The 26,952-nt window shown below is 33.0% G+C and overlaps 2 protein-coding genes across 2 annotated transcripts in view; one reads left to right on the top strand and one right to left on the bottom strand.

Moving 5' to 3' along the window:
- Window positions 1–19,789, bottom strand: part of Cep290 (centrosomal protein 290) — a 90,983-nt gene extending 71,194 nt beyond the window's left edge. The window contains exons 1-13 of the mRNA XM_026397740.2: window positions 19,671–19,789; window positions 19,034–19,163; window positions 18,817–18,894; window positions 17,739–17,808; window positions 17,410–17,456; window positions 13,477–13,620; window positions 9,903–9,956; window positions 9,297–9,317; window positions 9,018–9,170; window positions 8,331–8,513; window positions 7,314–7,403; window positions 4,839–4,961; window positions 3,775–3,898 (exon numbers count right to left, since the gene is read on the bottom strand). Coding sequence (XP_026253525.2) covers window positions 3,775–3,898; window positions 4,839–4,961; window positions 7,314–7,403; window positions 8,331–8,513; window positions 9,018–9,170; window positions 9,297–9,317; window positions 9,903–9,956; window positions 13,477–13,620; window positions 17,410–17,456; window positions 17,739–17,808; window positions 18,817–18,894; window positions 19,034–19,135 — 1,189 coding nt within the window. The 5' untranslated portion in view covers window positions 19,136–19,163; window positions 19,671–19,789. The remainder of the gene's footprint in view (window positions 1–3,774; window positions 3,899–4,838; window positions 4,962–7,313; window positions 7,404–8,330; window positions 8,514–9,017; window positions 9,171–9,296; window positions 9,318–9,902; window positions 9,957–13,476; window positions 13,621–17,409; window positions 17,457–17,738; window positions 17,809–18,816; window positions 18,895–19,033; window positions 19,164–19,670) is intronic.
- Window positions 19,790–20,087: 298 nt separating this feature from the next.
- The window catches only part of Tmtc3 (transmembrane O-mannosyltransferase targeting cadherins 3), a 45,202-nt gene continuing 38,337 nt past the window's right edge, over window positions 20,088–26,952 (top strand). The window contains exons 1-2 of the mRNA XM_026397215.2: window positions 20,088–20,251; window positions 25,269–25,485. Coding sequence (XP_026253000.2) covers window positions 25,297–25,485 — 189 coding nt within the window. The 5' untranslated portion in view covers window positions 20,088–20,251; window positions 25,269–25,296. The remainder of the gene's footprint in view (window positions 20,252–25,268; window positions 25,486–26,952) is intronic.

The raw sequence follows: 26,952 nt of genomic DNA, 5'->3' as shown, positions 1-26,952 counted from the left end.
TTAATAAAATTAACTAAAAAAAGTAAAGTTCAGTTAAATCACCTGAAGGGATTAGGGCTAACAAAAGGCTGCAAAACAAGGCTTTACAGGATTGATCATTGTAACAGAGAATATTCATAATATTCAACTTCTCTTTTGACCATGTAATTTGAACTACAAATTTTTAGCTGCCACCTGACCATCTGAAATGAAAACTAAATTTCCACACTCCAGCAGTCAGTTATGGTCATGTTTCTATAGAAAATACAAAGATCATGCATGAATTTTACAAAATATTTTTAAAGGAGAAATGTCAATCTTTTGTTTCTTTCCTCTATCCTGCTACCTGGCATATGGATATGAAAGTTAAAACTCAAACACTATTCTTAGAACTTGAGATCAAAATCTCATGTTGAGATGGGCAGAGAAACAAGACAAAGAAGTCCCAGATGCCTGCTACCTGATATCTGTGTAGCTACCATACCAATCCTGAACTGAATTACTTCATTTTTGTTTATATCATAGAGGAATAAGTTTCTTTCTTGTTTAAATCATTATTCCATGCTTTATTTTTCTATAATTTGCAGCTAAATTTAATCATAACTTAAGTAAAATAAAAGTTCTAAATCCATTCTATTAGCTTACTAAACTGTGGCTAAACCAACATTTAATATACTTATCATTCTAAAATTTATCGACACAAATCATACTATGCCCATTCATAATAAACTTTTACTAATATATTTATATTAGTCTTTTATTATGCACTGGGCTAGGATGGGATATCACATAAGGTCTTTTAAGAAATGAGACCTGGTGAGACAGGCATGGTAGTACATGCCTACATCGTACACTCAGGAAATTAAGGCAGGAGGATCGTAAGGTTCAAGACCAGTCTAAGCAAATTAGTGAGACCCGGTCTCAAACTAAAAAATAAAAAGAACTTGGGATATAACTCAGTAGTGAGGAGGAAAACACACACACACACACACACACACACACACATACACCTCTAGATTTCAATCCTCACTGCTAAAAAAAAAAAAAAAACTTTTCTAAGTAAGTAAATAAGAAAGAAACAAACAAGCAAATGACTTCTGCTCTCTGGAGCTAACAGCCAACTGTGAAAGAGGCTGAGTTGTCCCCTAATATCTATTTTCCCTTTATTACACATAGCCATCACAATAAACACTACCTTTTCTCACCTATCCTTCAGCATGTGCTTTTCATCCCTTGTCTCCTCTACTTCTATTTTGCCATTTGGATATGGACATGGGTAAAGCCGCCTTCTAGACAGAACAAAAGATAAGCCCCTGGACTGCCTGATTCTAGATGACAACACAAGTGAGAATCTCCTGTCTTGACTTTGCCACTATTCTTCTAATCTGTGTTAAGAGCTAAAGTTAATCCTAACCAATGAAAGAAGTCATCATGGTTTACAGGTTAGGTTTAATATATAAAGCACAATCTAGTATATAGATCTTCTGCACTCTTTAGGAATTATATGACTATCGACTGCAAATTCATTAGATTTCTTTCAATTTATTTAATAGCAGAGATCAACTGCAACTTTTTCTCCTGGTGACTAACATGCAAAATTCATAATATCAGTCATTTGTTTAAAGCAGTTAAACACACTGTATTCTAATATAAATACAATACAAATACACACTGACACTACTCAGCAATCATATCACATTTCCCAAGTCTTCATTCTTCCAAATGCTTTTCTCTCTCCTCAAACTTGTACTATACATACTCCCCTATTATTTTTGGCTGAGAACCTTGCTTTCTTATTCACTGAGAAAAAAGAAGCAATCAGTAGGAAATTTCGACAAGTTTCCACCATCAGGATATCTACCTATCCTCCTACATCTATATCTATATACACTACCTTTCTTCTTTGATTTATCAATTAACTCTCTGTGTTCCTAGTTAAGGCCAACTTCTTCACTGACTATATCTTTCACGTGACTTTCTCAAGAATTTTGCTCCAGAAGTTCTCTCCCTGTTCTGCTTCATCTATTGTTTCTTTTTGAATGGAGCATTCCTATTAATCCTAAAGTATGAGTTAATTCTTCCATGTTAAAATCACTTTCTTAATCTTTCTTTCCCCTCAGGCTAACACCTATTTTCCCCTTTTCCTTTCTGGGAACAATCCTGAAAAAAAAGAGTTCTTACATTTCTTCTCAATATTTCTTCTCTTGAACTAAAAATAGCTATTACTAAGTCTGATGCTCACTTTTAGTACTTATCTTGACCTACTGAATGCTGACCTCTGAATGTAGCTTATTCTTCCTTGACATTCATGTCGTTTTCAAGACCCTCCAAGCTCCTGGTATGCCTCCTATCTCTGACCCTTCCTTTTCAGTCCCCTTTGTTCATTCCTTTTCCGTAGCCTTAAATTAGAAGTATTCGAGGTCTCAATCTTTAGATTTTGTTTCTTAACCTATAATCATTCCCTTGATGATCTTAGGTAGATGATCTTTATGATTCCGAATACCATTTTTAGGGAGATGGTACTCAAATTTATATCTTTAACCTAGTTTGCTCTTCTGAACCTCAGACTTTTTTCTATATATTTACTTACTTAATGCCTTCACGTGGATATCTAATAAATACCCAACTTAACACATCTAAAACTAAGTATCTAACCATCTCTAAACCTGATCTTCCCATAAACCTCCCCAAAGTTCAAACTAAAAGCCCTGATAACTTCTTCTCAGATCCTCTATCTGCTGGGTCAGCAAATTCCATTTCTATCATTTTCAAAATAAATCTACACTGAGTAAATCTAATAACCTTACTGCTACCATCATTCTCCAATCCACTATCACCTATCTCCAGATTGTTTCAATAGTCTTATAACAAGTCTCCTCTTCTGTCCTTACCATTTCCAGTTATTGCAGACATAGCCCAAGTCAAATTATATCATTCCTTACTCTTATCCTCAGAAACTGTGGTGCCCCATTTCACTTAAAATAAAAGTCAAAGTCCATACACTGAACTATAACGACCCACAATATAGCCTCTAGCAAATTCTAATCTCATCTCCTATCATTATCCAACTGCTTGCTCTTCAGTCACCAGGGCTTCTTTGCTGATCAAACATGCTTGCTTGTTACATATACTCTTGATTCAATGGCTTTGAACTTGTTCCCATGGCTTACAGCCAACTTACAGACTAATTATTTCCCATTCATATCTGTTTATATTCAGTAATTATAATAAATATGTTCCTCAATTTATCATGACCAATCTGTAGTATTCCCTGGTATACCGACAGTATGCAGTGCTATGAAAAATAATAGCACTAATGTTGTGAGGGCTATGTTAAGAGGATTAGATGTATTAGGCAAGGTGGTATGACTTAGTGTAAGGGAAGTATGGAAAGACATTAATTTGGGGAAGATTATTTCAAATGCTAACATGTCAAATTACTTCTAAAACCTATCTGCAATGTTGTTACATTAATCAAAATTTTGTTTAATTATAAAAAAGATAAAAAATAAAAATAAAAGCAATCAATTACACTTCCATCTTCATTTTTATAACACCAATCTAGTAATAGACATAATTTTCATCAGAGAAAAATTACAGAAAAGTATCCATCATTTAAAAATTTGAGCAGTGGTAATATGCACAATAATGTCCTGTATAATTTTTTGAAAATGATAAAATTCAAAAGGAGGACATGTAATACTGTATTTATTGATGATACAATTGTATTTTAATAAAAGTCAACTACTAAAACATTATAGATGAAATAATTTCACCTGTAAAATATTGAATTACCTTTGTTTCTTTGAAGCTCATTTCTCAAATCTTCAATAATAAAAGTATTTTTCTCCATTTCTTTTGTATATTGTTCTACTTGTTCAGTGAGCATCTTAATTTGACTATCTCGGTCCTGTATACCCTATAAAATATTTTAAAATATTGTGCATCCCTTCATGAATATTAATATACATCTTAAAGGTAAGGAGAAAGGTAGGTTTTATTTTTTTCAAAAAGACTACAAAATATATTTTCTCTTGGATAAAACTATGCTTTCAATATTCTGTATACCTTAGCTGCCCTACATAATGTTACCTACACAGGTATCACTCTAATAAAGAAGAAAATAGTGGCTAATACTCTTAACAAAAAGAAATTTCAAACTCTCTAACATCTGTGGCTCTTTATAACTCATTATGTGTTACTAACTCAATAGCCCACCAAGAACACCATTTTACCATTTTGTGTATTTTTGTTTTGCACTGTGCTTTTCTCTTTCACTCAACTTAATTTCTATTCCTGTATTACTTCATTAATAAATACTGTCCTCTATACTTATTCTTAGCCTTTAAATACTTCTCAAATTTCATTCTTTCTTTTGGACTGACTGAAAAGTTAACATATATAATGAAAGTGTGCTTTTTTTCCATGTAAGTTTTTATTAAAATTTTATTAAAACATTTTTATTAAAAATAAAATATTTAGGTAGCTCATTAAAATTATTACCACACTTTGAGTTCATTTCACATGTAATAGGGTATAGCAGGACTAAAATATTATATAATAAATCTTAATAACAGAGTAGTAAGATATTTTTTAAAAGTTTTGAATAGTTTCTCTTTAATTCCTGACTAAAACAATGGCTAGATTATCTACATCAACATAGAAAAATAAACAAAATGATTCTAACTTTAACCCTTACTCTAATTTTTTTCTTGAGCTGAAACAAGAAATTACAAGACTTTGTCATACACCTAGCAGTGGAAGTCACTAAATTAGACACAGGTAATAAAATAAACAAGCGTTCACACTTTTAACTTTGATAAAAGGGATTAATAAATGAAAATCTGAGAAGGTTTTACCTGTTGTAGAGCCATAATATTACTTTTATCAGCATCAAGCTGGGCATTTTTAAGTTTTTCCTTCAGATTATGTAACATTTGCTGATATTCAATTATTTCATCATCTTTAGAAGACAATATTAACTAGAAATAAACAAAATATCTGTGACACAAAAGACAAACTATTCCTCACTTATGGTTAACACCATTAGCACATTTAAAAAAACATAGGAAATACAAATCTTTGAACAAGAAAGTATGACCTTAATCCTCTTTAATGTGAAGTTGAAATAAGAAATGATTCAAAAATGCACACTGTGATTTTTACATTTTCAGAATTCAAATTTTAAAAACTCAACTCATAATTCCTTCCTAAATCAGAACTTATATGTTCTTCCACATTATTACATAAGTTTTATACAACTTATCTATGAAATGAGAATTAAAATGCCACTGGGAAGAATAAAGTATCTTAAAAGCAGTTTTTTTCTTAGAGGGATTGAATATCATAAAAATGTTTACGCTAATAAAAAAGTTTATTTATTTACCCAATAAAAAAGTAAGATTTTTTTAAAGAACTGAACAAGCTACTTCTAAATTTCATGTAAAAGTTGTTCATAAAAGTCTAAAAACAGAAAACCAATGAGAACAGCATTTACTTATACATGAAATAATTAAACAATAATTTTAGATAACAGGTGAAATTAATTTCATAAAAGAGAGTCCAAACAAATCTAAAATTCAATAGGAGTTTTTGTATGGTAAAAAATGGAACTATATTTCAGTATGAAATGAAATATTCAAAACATGATAATTTCAGTAATAGGTCTGTGGAATTCATATTACAATCTTTATACCAAAATGAATTATATATGCTTTAAAGACTTAAATGCGGGGCTGGGGATGTGGCTCAAGTGGTAGCGCGCTCGCCTGACATGCGTGCGGCCCGGGTTCGATCCTCAGCACCACATACAAACAAAGATGTTGTGTCCGCTGAAAACTAAAAAATAAATATCAAAAAAAAAAAAAAGACTTAAATGCAAACAAGGAAACCAAAAGACACTAGGAAAAAAAGAAAAGAAATGAGAAAACAAGTACTTAGAAGCCTTTCTAATTATGACACAAAGGTCAAAAACCATTAGAAAAATCATAAATTTAACTAATTAATATTCAAAGAAATACCATTTCATTGAATAACTGTCACCACCTCAATAACATACTTGAGTAGTCTGTATATTCTAATCTTGCACCAAAGAAAGTTTAGAATAAATTATTTCTAAGTAATACCAGCACATTTTTTTAAAAGAAGCTTCACATATTGTTGCATCCCATTTTTTTTTTACAAAAATAATTTGGCATAAAGTCTGTGAAAATTATGCAGCAAAATATTGTACTTCATATTAAAAAAAATACTTAAGCCAATACATAAGGAACAAACTGGCGAAATGTACCTGCAACAAATATTACAATTACATATGGAAATTTATTTTACCAACCATATTAAAACACTGTTATTAACAGTAAAAATTGGAAACCGCTTAAATGTTACACAAAAAGGAATCAATTATAAATACACATACGACAAAGAAAATTTAAACAGCCATTAAAAACAACAAAGCAATACTATATATACCGAGATAAAATAATTATTTAAAGATGTAAGTCAAAACATTATATTACACATATTATCATATGATTTCCCCACCAAAAAATTAAATTTCGTAAAAAAACAAACTAGTTTTTCCAAGAATTGGTCAATTATAGTTCACAGATAAAATCTGATATGCCACTTGTTTTTGTAAAAAAGGTTTCACTGGAAAACAGTCTTATTCATTGATTTGTGTATCATCTATGGTGGTTTTCACACATTAACAGCAGTGTTCAGTTACAAACAGACTAGATGGACTTAAATATTTACTCTCTAGACCCTTACATAAAATTTACTGACTCCTGATTGATTTTTCAGGCCTCACTTCCATTGCCACTGTTTTCATTTAAAATACTTATTATATGAGTTTCCTAGATGATAACCAATTCCCATTGTCAACAACATTTACAGATCCCTATTAAAAGCAATGACTCAAGAAGAGAGTTTTTAAAATAAGAATTACTCATTCAGTCATCTCATGTTTTTCAAATATATAACTATCAAAAATCTAGCTTCTGACATGGAAAGGCTGTGGAATTGGTTGAGATTGGAGGGTGGTAAGGAGAAAGAGGTGAATTTTGAAAAGGCTTCCCAAATGATTCTGATAGATCTCTTCTCCTACTCTTAATCCCACTGATTAAAGCTGACTTGAAAGCACTCACTCAATAAAAAATGAGCTAGAAGACTACACAGCTTTTCTGAGACTTATAACACCATCAATTAAAAAATAAATAAGTAAAAGACTTTAAAATTTTATTAACTTATAAGTCCTTTATACAAAAATAAAACTTAAATTTAAAACCTAAAATAGAAAATGAAAATGCTATTATACAAGTTGAGAAAAGCACCTTCCATTCTTCTACTTTTGCATTGACAGCTACCATGATTGGATCATCTTCTTCATTTTTTGCTTTCAGAAGATCTGTAAGTTCCTTCACCTAAAAGGTAACAATTATTTCAAGAAATGGTACTAATTGTTGTGACATAAATATATTTATTACATATGAATATTTATATATACTCAGATGTACCACATTACATAAGCTGTTACTAGAGTAGCCCATAACATATGATGGTTTCTATATCTTTATACAGGTTGAGCAATACTAATCCAAAATTCTGAAATTTAAAAGGCTCCAAACTTATACGCTTTTTGGCAATGATGGAATGCCACAACTGGAAAATTCATGCTGAACCTCATGTAATATATGTCAATTGAAAGGCAAGTACACTAAAAATATTGCCTGACATTTTTGGGGTATGAAACATAAACAAACATAATATTTATATTTGGATCTTGTCTCCAAGGTTTCTCTTTACACATATACACATATTTCAAAATCTGAAAAAATTCAAAATCTGAAACACTTCTGTTAACAACCATTTCAGATAAGGGATACTCAACCTATAGTTGCACAATTTTCTTTAATTACTAGAGAATTGTATTTTTTTAAACATTAATCTACTTTTTAAATAAGTTTAAGCCCTTAAAAATAGTAAACAATGTATTGATTTCTAATACATTTATATATATTTATATTGTATTCATTTTAAGATCTAAAGCTAAATGATATGACTTTCAAAAGTATCAAGGGAAAATCATCTATTAAGGTCTAAAATGCATAAACAGGACTGCCATCTATATATTTATTAAAGTATCATTTACATATTCCTAGATGGCAAGAATTACAAGATGTTTGTAAGGGAATTTCAAAACACATATGGACAAGAATATCATGAGGACAACATATTACAGTATTAAGAAGAGAGACAAAATTCACATCCTAGAAAGTTAAAGTGCTTCCAATAAACAGTAAAGAAACAACATGAAGTTTTAAATAAACTATCTTGACAATAATTCTTACTTGAAGTCTATAATGATCATTTTCTTTTTTTAACTGGTCCATTATATTATCAGTCTGATGAACAATAGCTTTCATTCTGTTATATTCATCGGTCATCTTTTCCATTTCCTGTACAGACTCTTCTAGATTTTTTCTCATTTCTTGATTCTGAACTTCAATTTTCTCATTAGCTTCTGTTAAAGTCTAAAAAAGTTGGAGATATTATGATTTTATTTTTATTTTTTGGCAGTATTAGGGATCAAACCTAGGATCTTGAACATGCTGAGCAAGTGCTCTACCACTGAGCTATACCCCCAGCCCTAAGAGACACTACAATTTTCAAAAAAGTTTTAAATAAAGTCAAACTTAATCTAAGTTAAAATTAAATGGAGACATTAATAACTCACTGCACAAAAGAAAATTCTTTATGTACCTTTAGGATAAATTGACATTAATCAATTAAATTACATTAAACATCAAGAATATTGTACACAGGATTTCAATTGTTTCCAAAATAGAAGGTAGGCTTATATAAAAAGAATGAATGAAGAATTGGAACTTCAAAGATGCAATTTATTTCATGATTTATAAGTACATGATGGCCAATTTATAATGAAGAATTACATGGAGGGCTAAATACTAGATTACATTATAGTGAAACTAAAGTTTATAAGAATAATTGCTTTAAACTGACTTTATTCATTTTACCTGAATTTCATCCAGATATTGGACAAGTTCATAGTTCTTTTTAGACAACTGTGATCGATAGTCACTGTCTTCTCCTCTTCTTGATAAAAGTGATTCTTTTTGTGAATCTATTTGTTTCTGGTAGTCAATAATATCCTGACGAAGCTGTTCATTCTGAAGGTAGATCAAAAACAACAGTCCTTTAAGAAATTATCCGAAACAACAAAACTATATCCTCTAAATATTGCTCTCAGAACATATCTTTAAATTCCCAAGGTTTTACCACCCTTAAAGCCTCACCTTTTTCTTTAGACGTTTGTTCTCCAGAAAAGGACAGGAAAAAGGTAATTAGGAATGAGAAAGGCAATATATAATTAAAAATAATAGACAGAAACTAAAGAAAGCAAAAATAAAGAAACTTTAGGAGATTTGAGTACATAATTTTGGATAACCAAAGAAAGTAAGAATATTAACTATCAAATAAAATGAAATATTTTGATTATGCTACTACATTAAGAATAAGCAATATACAAACATTATTTGGCTCAGAAGAACCAAATAATGATTAGAATTTACAAAACTTTGTGAGAACAAAAATTATTAAAAAATGCTGAATAAAATAAGAGCAATAAGAACAGAAATCCACTCCTATATTCAATTAGCAAATTATCAAAGAATGGATTATTGAATAGAAAGCAAGATTTTCAACACAGATCTAAGAGATGAAAGACTTCACATTTTGATTTATCTTCTAGTTCCTTGACACAAAATGGTATCATAAAATCAACCAATTTAAAAGCATAAGTTACTTGGAAGATTCCATTTTCGCTTATAATATAAATTTATGTGAACCTTTTTTTAACAAGTATCTTTATTGAACCACCACAACTAAAATTTTTTACCAACCTCTCTTCTTAATTTGCTGTTTTCGTTTTCTGCCTCCTCATTTCGAAGAGCCAACTAAAATGGTAAAAAAATAAATAAATATGATAAAATTCAACAGCAATTTAATACAAAAACAAGTTTTTTTGGTTTGTCAATCTAAATTCTAAATCCTTTCCAATAAAGTAAAAAAACATTTAACTATAAGGACCTCAAATCAACCTAACACAAATAAGACAAAAATCTATTCAAACTAAGGATTAGAAAGGACAAGGAAGACTCAGGTTAAAAGATTTTAAAAAACCCATGCAAACTTAAAAACTAACCAGAACAAACAAAAAAATATAAATTAGTAAATAAATTAAAATTCTTAAACAATTATTCTCCTTCTTTCTTCCCCATTCCCAAAAAATCTCTAATAAAATGAGTGGTTTTCTGCCAAAGATCATTATATTTTACTATTCTTCATGTCATCCATAGCTAGAAAACTCTTTGCTTCTAATTACTTAGAAATATATGTCAATGCATATAATAGTTAAATGAAACAACCTGATATTAGACTGGCCTAGGCTAAAATCTCTTGCCCATCAATTTCTAATGAAATGTGCACAAGGCATTTAACCTCTTAAAATCAGTTTTTTCATTTCATATGCTGACATAAGAACTAAATAAGATAAAGTCCCTTAATATAATACTCAGTAAATAGAATTTTAAAATAATATGTATGTATCTATAGAGTTTTCTTCTTCACATCCAAATGATTTTACTTTTGACTGTTTTGTTTTCTCAAATAAGTAAATATTATTATAATTACCATGATAATTTTTATCACCTACTCTTCAATAAACAATCTGATACTTTACTTTTCTATTTTCTCCTTCTTGAGAAGACAGAATGATAACGTTGTACAACCACATTTGAAAATCTACGATAAAGAATCAAATGCAGTGTGTGACACTTAATGGAACCTTGGATACTGACGAGTAGGCGGGGGTGCTAGGAGAGATAGATATTATTGGTCAAAAGACAAAATTTGATTATGTACTAAATTATAATACAGAATCAATATTAAATTTCCCAAGTATGATAATTATACTGTGGTTATGCAGAATATCCTTTTTGACAGAGACATGCTGAAATGTTTTAAGTGTGAAGTTTCTACAATTAACTCTCATATAGCTCAGCAGAAAAAAAAAAGACAGTGAAACAGAAGTATTTCTGTGTGTATAAAGATAACGAAAGAAAGATAAAGCTAATGTTCAGAGTCATCAACTGGTGAATCTATATGTGGGGACTATGGATGTTTACTGGTTTTCTTACAATCTTCATGAAGGTCTGACATTTTTCAAAATAAAAAATTTAAAGAAAGTTCATAATAAAATACAAAGTACAATTCAGATCTTAGAAGTTTGCCTATTATTGTTATCCTTTTATTTTCATCTGAAAATTAAGAAATAAACTATTGTATTCTGAATTGGAAAATTTTAACAAGAGAGAAGTCAAAAACTTAATAATAAAGTATTAATGTTACTGATGTTTTTTCCCCTCGGCCTCTCAATTGTCACACTCTTAATGGGATTTCCTTCAAAGTATCTATTCCTCTTTCATTGCTTTATTAGGCATTTCTGAAATCCATCTTATAATCACTTTTCTGGCTTTGTTAGTATCTGTACTGATGAAAAACAAATCCTCATCATCTGCCAAATGTCTCTTGTGAATTTCAGATCCACAGGTATCCTTTTTGAATATGAGCTCAAACTCAACACATATAAAACTAAAATAATAATCTTGGCCAGGCAAGTGGTGTACGTGTACACTTGCAATCCCACAGAGGGATTACTTGAGAGGCTGAGGCAAGAGAATCAAATGTTACAGGCCAGCCTCAGTGACTTAGTGAGATACTGTCTGAAAACAAAAAAATAAAAAGGGTTGGGGATGTAGCTCATTGGTAAAGTATCCCTGGGTTCAATCTCCAGTAGAAAAAAAAATCTCCAAACTCCTTTTGTGTCTCTTCTTAGTAAAAGGAACTATCTATCTACCTATCCAGTAGCCTAACACATAAAAACAGGCAGACTGTCCCATTTATCCATCTTCTACCACCATCATTCACCATGTGCAATTACATCTACTTCTCTCAAATATGTCTATGCATCTTAATCCCATCAGCCATTACCTTAATTAAGCCATCATTAGCATCTGCCTGAACTAACACAAATGTCTCCTTACTAGTTTTGGTGGTCTTCAATTTACTCTCCACAAAGCAGAGTAAACTTTAAAAGTATAGACCTGATCTTGATATCGCGTTCAAAAATTTTCCTTCAAGTACTTTTAGAAAAGATGAACAAATTCCTTAGGAACTTGCCCTTACTTCTTCAGAGGACTCTTGAGTATTAAAATTAGGAAGGTGGGATAATACAGTGGACAAAAGCACAGGAGTAGGACTGTCTAGATTCAAATCCTGGCTTTATCATTTATTGGCTCTGTAACCACGGGCAATTACTTAACCTTTATGTATCTCTTAATTTCTTTATTGGTAACATGGTAGAAGTGACATCATATGAGATAAATTATCAAATGAAGAATAATGAATTAATGAATAATGCATAATATATATGAATTAACATAATAATTCATAATTAATGAATTGATATATATAAAGTACATATGGCACATAGTTAAGACTCTATTGAAGCTGTTTTATCTATATTCCAGCCAAAATGAACAATTGTAGTTCCAGAACATACTACATACTTTATATATCTAGGTCTCAAAAAATCCTGTATTTTCTACCCCAGAATGCTTATTCCTGTTGCCACATTAATTCCTACTTCAGGTCTCATATCACTTCCCAAATCTCAACACTGAGTGACAAATCCCTCCAGAGAGTATCCCAGAGTATTTTTTTTACTTTATATATTTCCCTATGGTATTTTTATTATTGATTGTGAAAATCTTTGAGAATTAGACAATAGTAACTCACTGTACCCTAGTAATTAGCAGTCTTTGCTATGCTGTAAATACTTAATAAAACTGAATGAGTGGTTAAGGGCAAAATAGAAACTGCCAAAGAAACCCAGTGCCTATTAATTTTTCACACAAAACTTCAAGATCAAAGCATCCATTTCATAAATATAATTCTAATGTCCTCAGAAATATGTGCCTCCAAATATAAAGAATTAATTCTCAAAGTCACTAAAGTGCCTGGTGTGTATGTGTATGTATACATATACACACACTTTTTTTGTTCTTTTGGTACTGGGGATTTAATCCAGGAGCACTTGACCACTGGGCTACATGACCAGACCTATTTATTTATTTGTTTGATTATTTATTTTTGAGCCAGTGTCTTGTTAAGTTGCTGAGGCTGGCCTCAAATTTACAGTTATCTTGCCTTGGCTTCCGAAGGCTCTTGGATAACAGGGATGTATTACTGCACCCAGCTTCCATTACATGTTAAAAATACAATGACAAAATGAATAATGATATAAAACCTTAGAGACAGTATTAACAATATTTTTAAAAAGCAAAACCAGATGTTCTATACAGACATCTTAACTTGAACAGTTAGTTAAGATTCATTGAAAAAAACACGCCTTACTTGTTCATTAACTTTCTTCTCTTTTTCCAGTTCCTTTTCCATGTCCTCCAATTCCCTATCTTTTTGTTCCAATTGTTTTTCAAGTTGGCGAATTTCATCACGTAAAAATCGAGTGTCCCGTCCACCTGCAGACTGCTGAGCCATCTTAAAGTAATAAACCAAATGCTTAAATTAATTGCATTATATTTGTATGTTCAAGTCTATCAACAAGGAAATAATTATCCTGTTTTAAAATTTCCATTATGCTTCAGTACCATACATTTAGAATAACATTACTTAAGGACTAATTTTTTATTATATTTTAAAAAAAATTTTATTTTAATTTGTTATATATATGAGAGCAGAATGCATTACAATTCATATTACATATATAGAGCACAATTTTTCATATCTCTGGTTGTATACAAAGTATATTCACACCATTCATGTTTTCATGCATGTACTTAGAGTAATGATATCCATCTCATGCCACCATCTCTTTTACCCTCTTTCCCCCTCCTACCTCTTTGCCCTATATAGAGTTCTTCTAATATTCTCATGCTCTTGCTCCCAACCCCATTGTAAATCAGCCTCCTTATATCAGAGAAAACTTTTGACATTTGTTTTTTTGGGATTAGCTTACTTCACTTAGCATTATATTCTCCAACTCCATCCATTTACCTGGAAATGTCAGGATTTTATTCTCTTTTATTGCTGAGTAATAAACCATTGTGTATATATACCACATTTTCTTTATCCATTCATCTACTGAAGGGCATCTAGGTTGGTTCCACAGTTTAGTTATTGTGAATTATGCTGCTATAAACATTGATGTGGCTGTGTCCCTGTAGTATGCTGTTTTTAAGTCCTTTGGGTATAGGACTTAAAAACAGCATACTGAGGAGTAGGATAGCTGAGTCAAATAGTGGTTCCATTCCCAGCTTTCCAAGGAATCTCCATACTGCTTTCCATATTGGTTGCACCAATTTGCACTCCCACCAGCAGTGTATGAGTGTGCCTTTTCCCCCTCATCCTCGACAACACTTATTGTTGTTTAACTTCATAATAGCTGCCATTCTGACAGGAGTGAGATGAAATCTTAAGAGTAATTTGATTTGCATTTCTCTAATTGTTAGAGATGTTGAACATTTTTTCATATATTTTTGATTGATTGTATATCTCCTTCTGAGAGGTGTCTGCTCAGTTCCTTGGCCCACTTATTGATTGGGCTATTTGTTTTTTTTTGGTGTTTAGCTTTTTGAGTTCTCTATATTCCCTAGAGATTAGTGCACTATCTGATATGTGAATGGTAAAAATTTGCTCCCAATATGTAGGCTCTTTATTCACCTCACTGACTGTTTCTTTTGCTGAAAAAAAGCTTTTTATTCTGAATCCATCCCATTTATTCTTTTTTTTTTTTAACATCCCATTTATTCTTGATTTTAATTCTTGCTCTACAGGAGTCTTATTAAGGAAGTTGGGGCCTAATCCAACATGATGGCGATATGGGCCTACTTTTTCTTCTAATAGGCGCAGTGTCTCTTATTTAATTCCTAGGTCTTAAGGACCATTTTTTAAAGTCACTAACTTATTTACTCTGTGGTTCATGGGCAGACAACCCTTTAAGCACATCCTGAACCACTAAGCCACTAAGAAAGGACTGTTAATTTAATTACTTAGAGTCTGTTACAGCTACTAAAGCACAGCCACCAGACTAAACTACAAAGGCATAGAATGTAGACAATGAATTATCAAGACATCTTCTAAGCCTTAGAGATCTGAAACCAGGCTCCGATCCTCCTGCATATCTTAGTGCTCCTGACTTGCCCCCTCTCTCATACCTGGAGTATTCAGATCAGAACTGTTATCTGCACTGTCTAGTTCAGCAGTCTCTACCTACATTTGGCTAGTGAGTGTGGGGAGCCATTCTCACACGTGACTGGGCGACTCCCGGTTTGGGTCTGAGGCGTTCTGGCTGTGTCGGAACTTTCCCAGCCCTCTCCTGATGAAAGAACCCGTCCGTGTGGGGGTGTGACTGACCACTGACCCCGGGGGCCCAATCACTGACCCTGACCTTGGAGTGCGGTCCCCCCTCAACCTTCATTGGTTGGAATTCTCCCTTGAATTTCTTATTCCCCAATAAAAGGCTACTCCCTGGTGTGCTCACTCTCTCTCTCTCCTGCTAGCCCTGAGTAATCCTTGCTGCCCTGCTGGGCGGTTAGAGGAGGGAACCAGAGAGGGGAGCCGTCTCATACCTGGCAGTAGAAATAAGGTAACTGAGTCTGTGTGTTTTATTTCGATCTCTGCTAGCTAACTTTTATGCCAAGAAACTCATTAATGAAACCATTGCGCTGGCCGCATGGTGGAGTGAGCATTTGAAATTAAGCTGTGCACAACTAAAGAACTGAATTTTTAATTTTAAGTTTAACAAACATAAATGTAAATACATACAAGTGGTATACCCTAACGTACTGGACAACCAGATTTAGGTTAGCTTTAAAAACCTGCAGCAAACCAAATCCAGTTTGACTGATATTTCTATTAATTTTAGGTCTTGGCCCAAAACATCAAAATCACTGGTTATCTAGCCTGTCCCATTTTTGCTTCTTCAACATACACTTTTGCCATCTCTCTCCCATCACCAAATTTTTCTTTCTTCCTCTCCCTCAAAAAGTTTTCCACTAAGGTTTCACTCAAGAAAAATTAATATTTTACATCTTCTGTTTCTTTACAAAATCTTCTTTTCCACCTCTTTATCTTAGTGTAATTTGCTTCTCTTAGGATATTAATTTCTTTGGAAATCAATTTCCCAGTTGCTCCTTAAAATTCACTGAAATTTTATGTATGAGTTTCCTCATACTCTCCCATCAAAAGCTGACCTAAGCAATTTACATATATACATAACTTTGACCAGTCTTTTCTTTTTTTAAAACTTGTTTCTTGAATTCAGTCTGCCATACCTACAACAAATCCTTGTCTAAGCAGGAACATTTTCTCAATTATCCCCAACAGACCTGTCCTTTGACCTCAAAGGACTCTATAATCCCTTGAATTTATTTCCCCTTTCCTATCTCTTGTCTTCCCTGCCTCAACCCCAATCTTGCCTTCATTATCTATTAGCTATGTTTTCATAATTATTACTTTAACCACTTTCCTACCAAGACCTTCAAATATCTTACCCTTCTATTCTTTATGTAAATATAGGAACAGAATCAATCCAATTTCATAAATCATTTATTATGTAAATATTTATTGAAAATGCTTGGCATTTTCCCAGAACATGCTGCAAGAAATAAAAAACTAATCCAAGGTCACAGAGTTAAACAAAAAGAATCAGAACTACAACCCACTCCAGATCCCTCATTCTCTTGTCCTTTCTCCACTATATGTCGTGCTTCAATCTGTCATCCTTATAATTTGAACATAGCATCTTCCACTCTTATTTTTGCAGATGATCTCATCTACAATCTCTCAACTTCTAAAAAATAAACCTACAAACATAAGACCTTCTGTGTACATCCACTCATCCTTCCCTCCTAATACAAAGGAAGAGGGTCTTCCTCCTTTCCAAGTCAGTCCTTTGTACCTTCTCAGGAACCTCAACATATTTAGTTCTTTAACAATATGTTCATATTTTAGCACTTAGCTTTGTCAAAAGTGACTTCTACCATATCCTTTTGTCACTGTTCCTCAAACCTTCACATTCTCCCCTTTACTTCAATTACTAGTAATCTTCTGGAGTATTCTATAAACTATAAGCTCCATCTAGCTCTTAAGTATATTTATATTATCATAATTGGGTATTTAATTCAAAGCACATAAGTATTTATTACACTGAACAAACAACTGAGTACAATGTCAACTTCTTGATTTTTCTTAAGAAATAATAATCAAAAAATATTAAAATAATACAGTTAATGACAACTACTCCTTAGGAAATAAAAAAGGACTTACTTCCAGTTCATTTTCCAGTTTCATTACTTTTGTTTTTAATTGATTTTCTATTAAAAAAAAAAAAGGCAAATGGTTCAACTGGTTAGATTTACCTCAAAACAAATTTTGAAATGCATTTCAATAAAACAATAAGATTATTTAAAAATATTACATTATAACAAGATTATGTAAAAGTAACCATTATATACCATATCCACAAAATAGATCTAGAAATGTCTTCAAAACAAATTTAATTTACCTATTTCCTAGAATATATTAAATTTGATTTTCTGTTATTCAACAAATAAATAAAATGGTTAACACAATAAAGTTTTTCTCAAGACACTTACCAAATTTTGCTTGTTCTTCTCCAGCTTTTTCAACTTCTTCCAAAGCTAACTCTACTTCTTGAGCTTTCATCTAAATATTAAAAGAAAAATAAAGTTACTTGAATATACTTTTATACTAAAATGTGTTAAAAATAAAAATTGTTTTATTTGCTATCCTAATCCTTAGTGCCTGTAATGGCTGGCACATGGGAACAGTCAATAAGTGTTATTTGAATGAATAAACAAATGATTTTCTACCCTAAGGTTATAATGCATAGAGCTGCAACAGTTTGAAGCGTCTTTGATTCTTCTTTTCCCCTCAACTCTTAAATGCAAGATTAAAACTTCTTCCTTTGAGATATTTTTCACAAATATTTTGTCTATTCAATTGTTTCTATTCTAGTTCACAAATTTATGTCTGAACTCCTTCATGATGTTATAGCTGTTCAGTTCCAATTCCCTTCATTTTCTCCTATATAACAGCCAATTTTTCTTTTCTAAGGCATATTTTTGTATCTTGTCAATTATGGTTTAAAAGCCTTCCTTGCCAGTAGCATACAGTACACCTTTAAGACCCTTAATAACCCAAACTGTCCATACAACATTTGCTTTCTCTACAACCTGCTACAAACTTCCTGCACTTGTTTCCTCAAATAAAAACATATTTCCTATTCTAACATTTACTTATAACTACCAGCTTTAGAATCCTCTTGGCATCTCACCACTGCCTTTCACTTATCTAAAACTACTCCTTAGTCTTCATCATTTTACCAAATCTTCTGATACAACTTAAATCACCATTCCTCCCAACAAATCCCTACAACACTCAATGTCTGCATTTCTCATTTAGACTTCAAGATATATGTCCTTATGTTATTTTTAAACATTCCTATTCCGTTTCCCTAACACATTCTTTTAGGAAATTTAGAGTAAAAAATTGCTCTTTTATACAAAATTCTCAATTCACATTTTTTAACTCATTTTTGAGTGTTGTTCTAGATATTACTAAGTAATTTCATAGAGATTACCTTATATAAGAACAGACACTGAAATTTCTTCTAAGAGTCAAAGTTACTATTAAAATATACTGCATACAAACCTTCATTAATGACTGAGTAATTCTGAAAAGATGTATCACATTTTCTTGATTTTCATTTTTTAGGTCATTTACTTCCACCTAAGCAAACAGAAAAGCAACTATTTTACAACCTTTAAGCAAAATATAAGAACTCTTCCAATTTTAGCATTCAATGATTTCAGAGGCAACTTAAATTTATCACAATTGTCTATCTCTGTATCATTTATTTATTAACCACCTTGGATAAGGAAATCAATAAATTGTCTGCCAGTTCTTCTTGACGAGGCAGGTCATCTGGGTCAATTTTTATTATTTCTTTCCAGTTTATATTAGGTGACATGTTGAATTCTTTTACTGTGCTCCACTACCTGTAACAAAACAGGTGCGAATTAGCATTTTCCAGGTAAAAGGCAATATTGTGTTTACGGCATAAATGTAACTCTACAATGCTTTAGCAAAAAGGCTCTTTCATCGTAAAACATACAAGTATGCAAAGCAGCCTCGACCAAAATGATAGTTTTCCGCACCGGCTAAATAAAACATAACTTCTTTGATAAAGCTAATCTAGGTCAGAACATCTGAGTCCTCTTCTCCACGACCCCAACACCAAAGCTTGCGAACACCAGATGGTGTTTGGAAGGATGAAAATGATCCCTGATTCTGAGAAGGAGGAACCGAGGGTTTTAAAAGGTGTTCAAATGCGCAAATAAATAACTGAAATGAGCGAAGCTGTGCCAAAGAAACGAACTGAGGCAAGAAGGCTGGATTGCAAACCAGGGGATAGAAGGGGCGGGGTGGTGGCCAGGCTGTTCCGTGGGATCTCAAGCTAAAGAAGCCGCTTGCGAAGAGACTACCGCTTAGGAGGCTCCACCCACCTAGACCAAGCTTGGCAACCAGGTATAGTTCCTTATCCACCGCACCCACCACGACGGGCCTCGCCGCGGCCCGTGGTGGCTCCTTTTCGCCGTCCCACAAGGACTTTAGGTCCCGCCAACTGGCCGCGAGCAAGATAACGCGGAGGCGGCTGCTAAGCGACACCATTCCCCACCCACCCAAGGCCGGAACAAGGCCCCGGATGCTTGGAGAGCCTACATTTTACGACGGTGGATGATGCTTTACGTTTAGTCTTCACGCCCCGCTCCTGGACTCGGGGTTGAGGACGAGGAATTTGACCAGAGTGAGGACACAGAGTGCAGTTCTACCTTGCGGCAGTGCATGCTGGGAAGTGAAGTCATTGAGAGGAGAAGATAGGGAATTCCCGGCGTGCAATGCGGAAGGCTGGGACGGTACTGGGGAGACGAGGGAAAGACCGAGAGGCGGGAGGCGCGGTGGCTGAGGTGTGTCCTCGCCGGTGGCCTGAAGGAGGTAGAACATGACTGTGTCTTGGATGGCGTCAATCGCTGGGCCGCTCTTCTTGAGATTTCCCTAAGCTGTCCCCTGGTGGATCCTCTCCCAGGTGAGGTCGGGTTGTGGGTCAGTGGCTAGGGAGGAGTTGAGGGCTGCAATCCCTGTTTAGAGAAGCCCCAACCCTTGGGGCTGAAGGGCCTGACCCGGTTCTGGAGGGGTGGGAAGGCACCACCTTCTTTTTAAGCGCGTGCAAGGGGCGCCCAGGGTAGTGTCTCCTGTAGAAAACGGGTGGAAAAAGTTTTAGCTTCATTTAATATGGAATCTGCCGTGATGCGTTGAAGTAGGGGCTGCGCAGCGATCATGGTTTAGGGAGAGTGAAGAATTCAGAGGACCCTGCATCCTCGACTCCACCGGTCTTATCCCTGAGTACCATTGCCTTCAAGGAATGAAGACTGAAAAAGTAGTACGAGTGAAGGTTCTAGAAAGGAAAGGTAGTACTTATTTGGGCCACTGTGGGAGCTGGAAAGAGAAAGGCCCCCAAGATTCACCAGTACTGCTGCTGTCTCTTGGCTTGGTTCTTGAGGATTAAAGCGCCTTCTCAGGTGTTTAACAATCTTACTTGTCCAAATTTTGATCATCTTGCTGCTTTCAACTATTCTGGAATATAATAAACAAGTAGGCAACTTTTCTTAGGAAGCTGAAGGCATGAAATCTAAGTGGCATTTCTAACTTGTCGACCAATGTTTTTCCTTTCCATGTTTTTTAAAGCACATTTTTATGCTATAAATGACAGTAAATATTCGTTTCAAAAGTGGATAATAGATTGTCTCTAAACCGCGTGTTTGGATAAAACAAAAACAGCTCAGGAGAAAATAAAAACATACCAATTTTGTGAAATAAATTTTTAAAATATTTATCAGATTTGTAGGAATTATTATGAATTTACTTTTATGAAAGATTATGTCAAATATATCATTTATTCTTTGAAACAGTCCAGTAAAATTGGTGTTTACATTGTTCTCACTTTTCATCTAAATTAAGAAATTGAAGCTTAGAAAGGTTAATTCTCTGCTGTGACTTAAAAAATGTAATTGAGTACAGATCTTTCTGGCTAGAGGAATGACATACCGCCTCCTCAGACATTCTGGAGAGCAATATTTGTGTACTTGCTCTTTAGTCTTGCTGCTTTATTAAATATTATTCTCATTTTTTAACTTTCTTGCTCAAGAAATTGAATTGAATTCTTGAAACTTAAATAAGTATCTTTGTAATTTGGCAGAGATCAAAGTCAATATTTATCGATCACTTGTAATGTCTTGTATGTATTTACTACTGCATATTTCATATTAGGAATTTGTTATTTTTACAGCAGCACTTTGCTTTTATTTTCATTTATTTTCTTTTTACTCATGTATTAGTTTTGTTTGTATTGGTCTTTTCTATCCCTGCTTCCCTCACTTTCTCCTTAGTATTTATGTTCTCAACAACTCATATTGCCTGGTCTAATTGTAAGTTTTATTCTTATTTTTTTAGAAATGAGAATAGGTTCAGAGAAATTCAGTAATTTCCTAATAATGAATGAAGCTAAAATTGTAAATCTCAATGGCATTCAACTAAGAGTAAAGTCTTTCTTAAGTTTAATTCTTTAACTCATCCTAATATTTTTGAGTTCATACACTGTACTACAGGGATACAGCAGTAATTAATTTTTCTGTGGTCTAGGTTCTTATGCTTTTTAATGTGTGTCTAACTGTAAATGAGGAAATTTAACTCAGGGACAGTATAGGAAAAGGCTTAAAACTCTCCATTAATTTTCATTACTTTTTCTGCATCAGTTTATGTGACAATTTTGTAAATAGCCTTGTTACAGGAACACTTGCCTGGACCTGCCTCTTTTTCATAGGCTTTTATGAATAGTTTTATCTAGCCAAAATCACTTGACAAGAAAGCCTTGCCTTTTATAATTGCTAACCCAATTCTGTGTTCTAAACAACTTAGGTTCCTTAGATGTTACTTCCTTTTTGCTGACTTAACAAAAATATAAATGACCTTTAGAAATTTTGTATACTATTGTATATAGCAAAGGCTTTGTTTTACTTTGTTTTCAGGGAGAGGAATAAGTTTTCAACAAGAAGGTACTTGTCTTCCTTCAACATGAGTAGACTAGAAAGATTAATAGGATTCAGTGTGAATAGTCTTGGCCCACAGCACATGCCAGAAGAATTTTTCAAAGTTTAAAATAATAATGAAACACAGTAGACTACTCTTATTGTTAGTGATGGTATAATAATGAAATTTGGGAGAACTAACTCAATTTCAAAAAAATAAAAATAAATGAACTGGGAGGACTTAATCCTTTGTGTTAAGTATTGCCAAATTCATATAAAATTTTCCTATAGATTCATCTCCCCCCACTGTACTATTAGATTTTGACAGAAAATTAGCACCAATATAATGTTGTTGGAAAAATTGTATTTTGTATTTCTTTATGTATCTCATGAGTGATCATTAGTTACAGTTGGATCTTATGACATTTCATTTTTGTAAGTAATCTTAAATCAGTCATCCATTTAAACTACATGCACTTACAAGTGTTCTTATATGCTAGTTAAAAAAAAAAAAACACAAACACAAATTCCTACAACTAAAAGCAGTGGTCAATTACATTGTTATAGTATGGCCTCCAATGAATCATGTACATCTCTCCTATATCCCCTTTGTAACCTCTTGCCATCACCTCAACCTTTATCTTGCAGATGATTCTTAGGGACTATATTGACTTCACAACTGAGCACATAACATACACTAAGAGGACCACCTCTCTCCCTTTTTCTCCTGTTCCCTTGGGGAATGTTTAAAAACAAGTTGCCTCTTTACAATTTCTCCCACATTCATTTTGGATTCTTTCCCACTTTGCTTTGCAGTTGTCTTTATCTTTACATATTACACCTGCCCTTTTAAAAAATATCTTCACTGTCATTTTAGTGTGGGATTGGGCAGGAGATAAGGCAAATGCTTTTCAATCTCTCCACATTCTTTAAACAAAAGCGTCATCAGCTTTTTTTGGTGTACAAGTCCATACCTTGAAACATGGTTAAGCACTTCTGGATTCAAGATGAACCCTATGTAATTTTTCTTTTAGTTGAAAATTGTACTTTCCCAAAGGATACAACTGATTTCCCTTCTACTTTGTCAAAGAGGATTTTGCATTTTTTTTTAAGTCTAGTACATTCTAAGTTCTTACTATCTGACCACAAAAATCCTTTAATTCCTTCTCATGTATTATATATTCTTTGTGTTTATGTATCCTTATATAAAGTTTACATCTGATTTAAAATCAGCACCCATTCTTCCTATACAGGTAGAACTTTTACTGCCAAATGAAGTTTTGATTTTATTTCGTATTCTTTCTCTGACTTGACCAGAACTCCAAAGATATATCTCAAATTTTAGATTGTTTGGCTCTGTGGATGATGTATTTGTTTCCTATTGCTGCTGTAAAGAAAAAATTATCAAAAATCTAAGAGATTATTAAAACTCATTTTATTATTTTGTATTTCTGGAGGTGAGATATTCAAAATGGGTCTCAGTAGACTTAAGATTGAGGTATCAATAGGGCTGTTCTCCTTTTACAGGCTCTAATGAAGAATATGGGCTTTTTGTTGTTTGTTTGTTTTGACTTTTTTTTTTTTTTTAGAGAGAGAGAGAGAGTGAGAAAGAGAGAATTTTTAAAAAATATTTATTTTTAGTTTTAGGCGGACACAACATCTTTGTTTGTATGTGGTGCTGAGGCTCGAACCCGGGCCGCACGCATGCCAGGCGAGCGTGCTACCACTTGAGCCACATCCCCAGCCCTGTTTTGACTTTTTCACTTTCTAGAACTGGACCATTCATTGGTTTATGGCCCCTAACCAGAAATCATTTACTCTGACCTCTGTTTTTTGACTTGTCCATCTCCCTCTTTGACTTGTTAAGGACTCTTGCCATTATATTGGGACCACTCAGATGGATGATCTTTTGAACTTAAAAGCCTTTAGTGAGACTTTAACACCTGTAAAGTCTCTTTTGCCACCTAAAAGGTTCACAGGTTCAGATGATTGGAACATGAATAATTTGGAGTGTCATTATTCTGCCTTCTGCAGGAAATAACACTAAATTAATGGTAATGACACAACACAGGCCAGATAATCCTATTATTGTTTGCTTTTTGAGAGTACTTTCCAACTTTATCTTGATTATCAAGCTGATTTTTCCCCCCAGGTATCATCCAGTTAATATAGTTCTTTCTTCTCTAAACTATTCCTTCATTGAATCCTTTCTAAGCATTTTATTTTTATTAATCTTTTCTTGTATTTTATTTTTATTTTTTACAAATTGTCATCTATGAAACCTATTCGCCAGGCTAAAAACTTTTGTTGTAATGGGACAAAGAAAAAAATGATAAAGATCTGTGTCATAATCTCATATGCCCAAAGGGCCAAGCAGATAATATAAGTAAATAAATCTGGGGAAAGACAGGAGGAAATAGTAGGACTATAGTTAACCAACTACCATGTAACTGACTTAGAACATTCAGGACAAGTATTTTTACAAGATTTTTGCCCAATTAAACTAGGTTGCAGGACCTCTGATTTAGATTGGGTTTTAGACACAAAGTACTAAATTGAAAGTTCCGTTGACACTTTGGAAAACCAATTGCTCATTGTTTTTTCAAGTATTTGTTTTCCCACAAAAATAGGCACTTCTGGAGCATCCATTGCTAGTTGTTTATAATTACCTTACATATATCTGCTTTCCAGGTGTTTTGACCTATGACAATTGATAGAGTTCATTATCTAGTTAGCTAGAAACAGATCAAAGGTTAAGTGGTATGATAAGTAACTATACTAGGGGTATGAAAGCACTCTTGAAGGAACATTTAATTTTGCCCTAGGTTAGAAATATAAAGAGATAATCAATTTATACTTCTTAGAGGTGAAAGGCATTTGAGCTGAGCTTTTCTCTAGAAGGATTAACATGCTTTATTAACACTCCTTACATATTAGCCATCTACCAAATTGTGCTTACTTAAAAAATAAAAAGTGTTGCCTGTTTTATTTAATTTTCCCTGTTGTTTTTGTTTCCAGTTTTTGCCCAAAAGTTCTTGTGGAAAAGATGGCTGATATTAACCTCAAAGAAGTAACCTTAATAGTAGGTGTGGTTACTGCATGCTATTGGAACAGCCTCTTCTGTGGTTTTGTTTTTGATGATGTTTCAGCAATATTGGATAATAAAGACCTGCATCCATCTACACCTTTAAAAACTTTATTTCAAAATGATTTCTGGGGAACTCCTATGTCTGAGGTAAGTAAATACTTATTATATGAGACATGATTTGTACTTGTATTAAATTGGGCAGGAAGTTGAAGATGTGATTACAGTGGTATTTGATTCTTTTCTTGGCTGTATACCTTCGTTTACTTTTTTAAAAATAATATGTGTATGTGAAAACCAAATGTTTAAGGAGAACATTAAATACAAGTCTGTTTCTGGCTGAGTAGGTCTCTTTTTTTCTGTCTTGTTAAGTCAGGAAAAAGAGATGATTTGCAATTGTGATATATTTAACCATTTTAAAATATAATAACTTCAGTATAAATAGATTAGACTATAAGGGTAAAAATAATAAGTACATATGTTGCCAGTTTCACAAAATTATGTCATATCTCTTATTTTGATTTTATATTCAGAACTTTAAAATTGTGTTCATTTTCCTGAAGGTATTTTACTCTGCCTTTATTGTGAAAGTCAGTGTTAGGCTGTTCAGGATTAAACCCTTATCAGCGTGGGATCTTACAGATGATCTAATATTAGTTTTTTTAAATACCTTGAGAAAAATAAATGAATTTATTTATCTACAATGCCTGTCATTTAGACTTTAAATAAATTGTTATTGAAACATATGTAATACTCTATTTGTTTCTTAGTCATTATTTGTAACCTCTTTCCTCATTCTCCAAATTTGAAAGCTTCTCAAAGGTGGGGCTGGGTACTTCATTACTTTAGTCATAAACATATAATAAATTTTTTTATTACATAGGCTGACCTTATTTTCCATATTAAATAGGCTGACCTTATTTTCCTCCATCCTTCCTCAAAAAATTTTTTATATTAAGAGGAAAATATGACCCTATTATGTCATAAATTATTTCTAGAGAATTTATTTTCTTCTATCCCTGCCCTTTATCCCCAGAGACTCTTAAAAATTTGTATCCATCTCCCCAACCCGTGCTGTATATTTTATGATTTGAGTTGTGTGGTTGAGATTTTGAACTGGAAGTTTAGCTGGCCAGATTAAAGGAGTTCATAAAAAATTATCGTGTCATGGTGTTGATGCTGTTTTGTGGTTTTATTTTTTCAGCATTGCAAACTGAAAATTTGATTTTGTTCAGAGTGCCCAGAAGTAGGCAGACTATAAGAACTCATTAACATACTCAAACAGAATGATGAACAAACTAGAATAACAGTTTATTTATAATCAAGAATATAGTTTGAGGGCTAGGGATATGGCTCAGTGGTAGAGTGCTTGCCTTGTACGTATGAAGCACTGGGTTCGATCCTCAGCACCACATAAAAATAAATAAATAAAATAGATATTTCTACAACTAAAAAAATTTTTTAAAAAGAATATAGTTTATTTTATTTATTCCTTTATTTTGATGGACATATTCTCTCCCATCCTGTAGGTAAATGTGACGCTACAGAAAATTTTTTCTACAGATTATTGAGTTGTTATATGAGCTTTCACAATAAGCCTGGAATTAGCACATTGAA

Source organism: Urocitellus parryii, chromosome 5 (assembly GCF_045843805.1).
Source record: "Urocitellus parryii isolate mUroPar1 chromosome 5, mUroPar1.hap1, whole genome shotgun sequence".
Classification (NCBI taxonomy): Eukaryota; Metazoa; Chordata; class Mammalia; order Rodentia; family Sciuridae; genus Urocitellus; species Urocitellus parryii.
The sequence above is the reverse complement of the archived record's forward strand: the minus strand, read 5'-3'. Positions and strand labels throughout refer to the sequence as shown.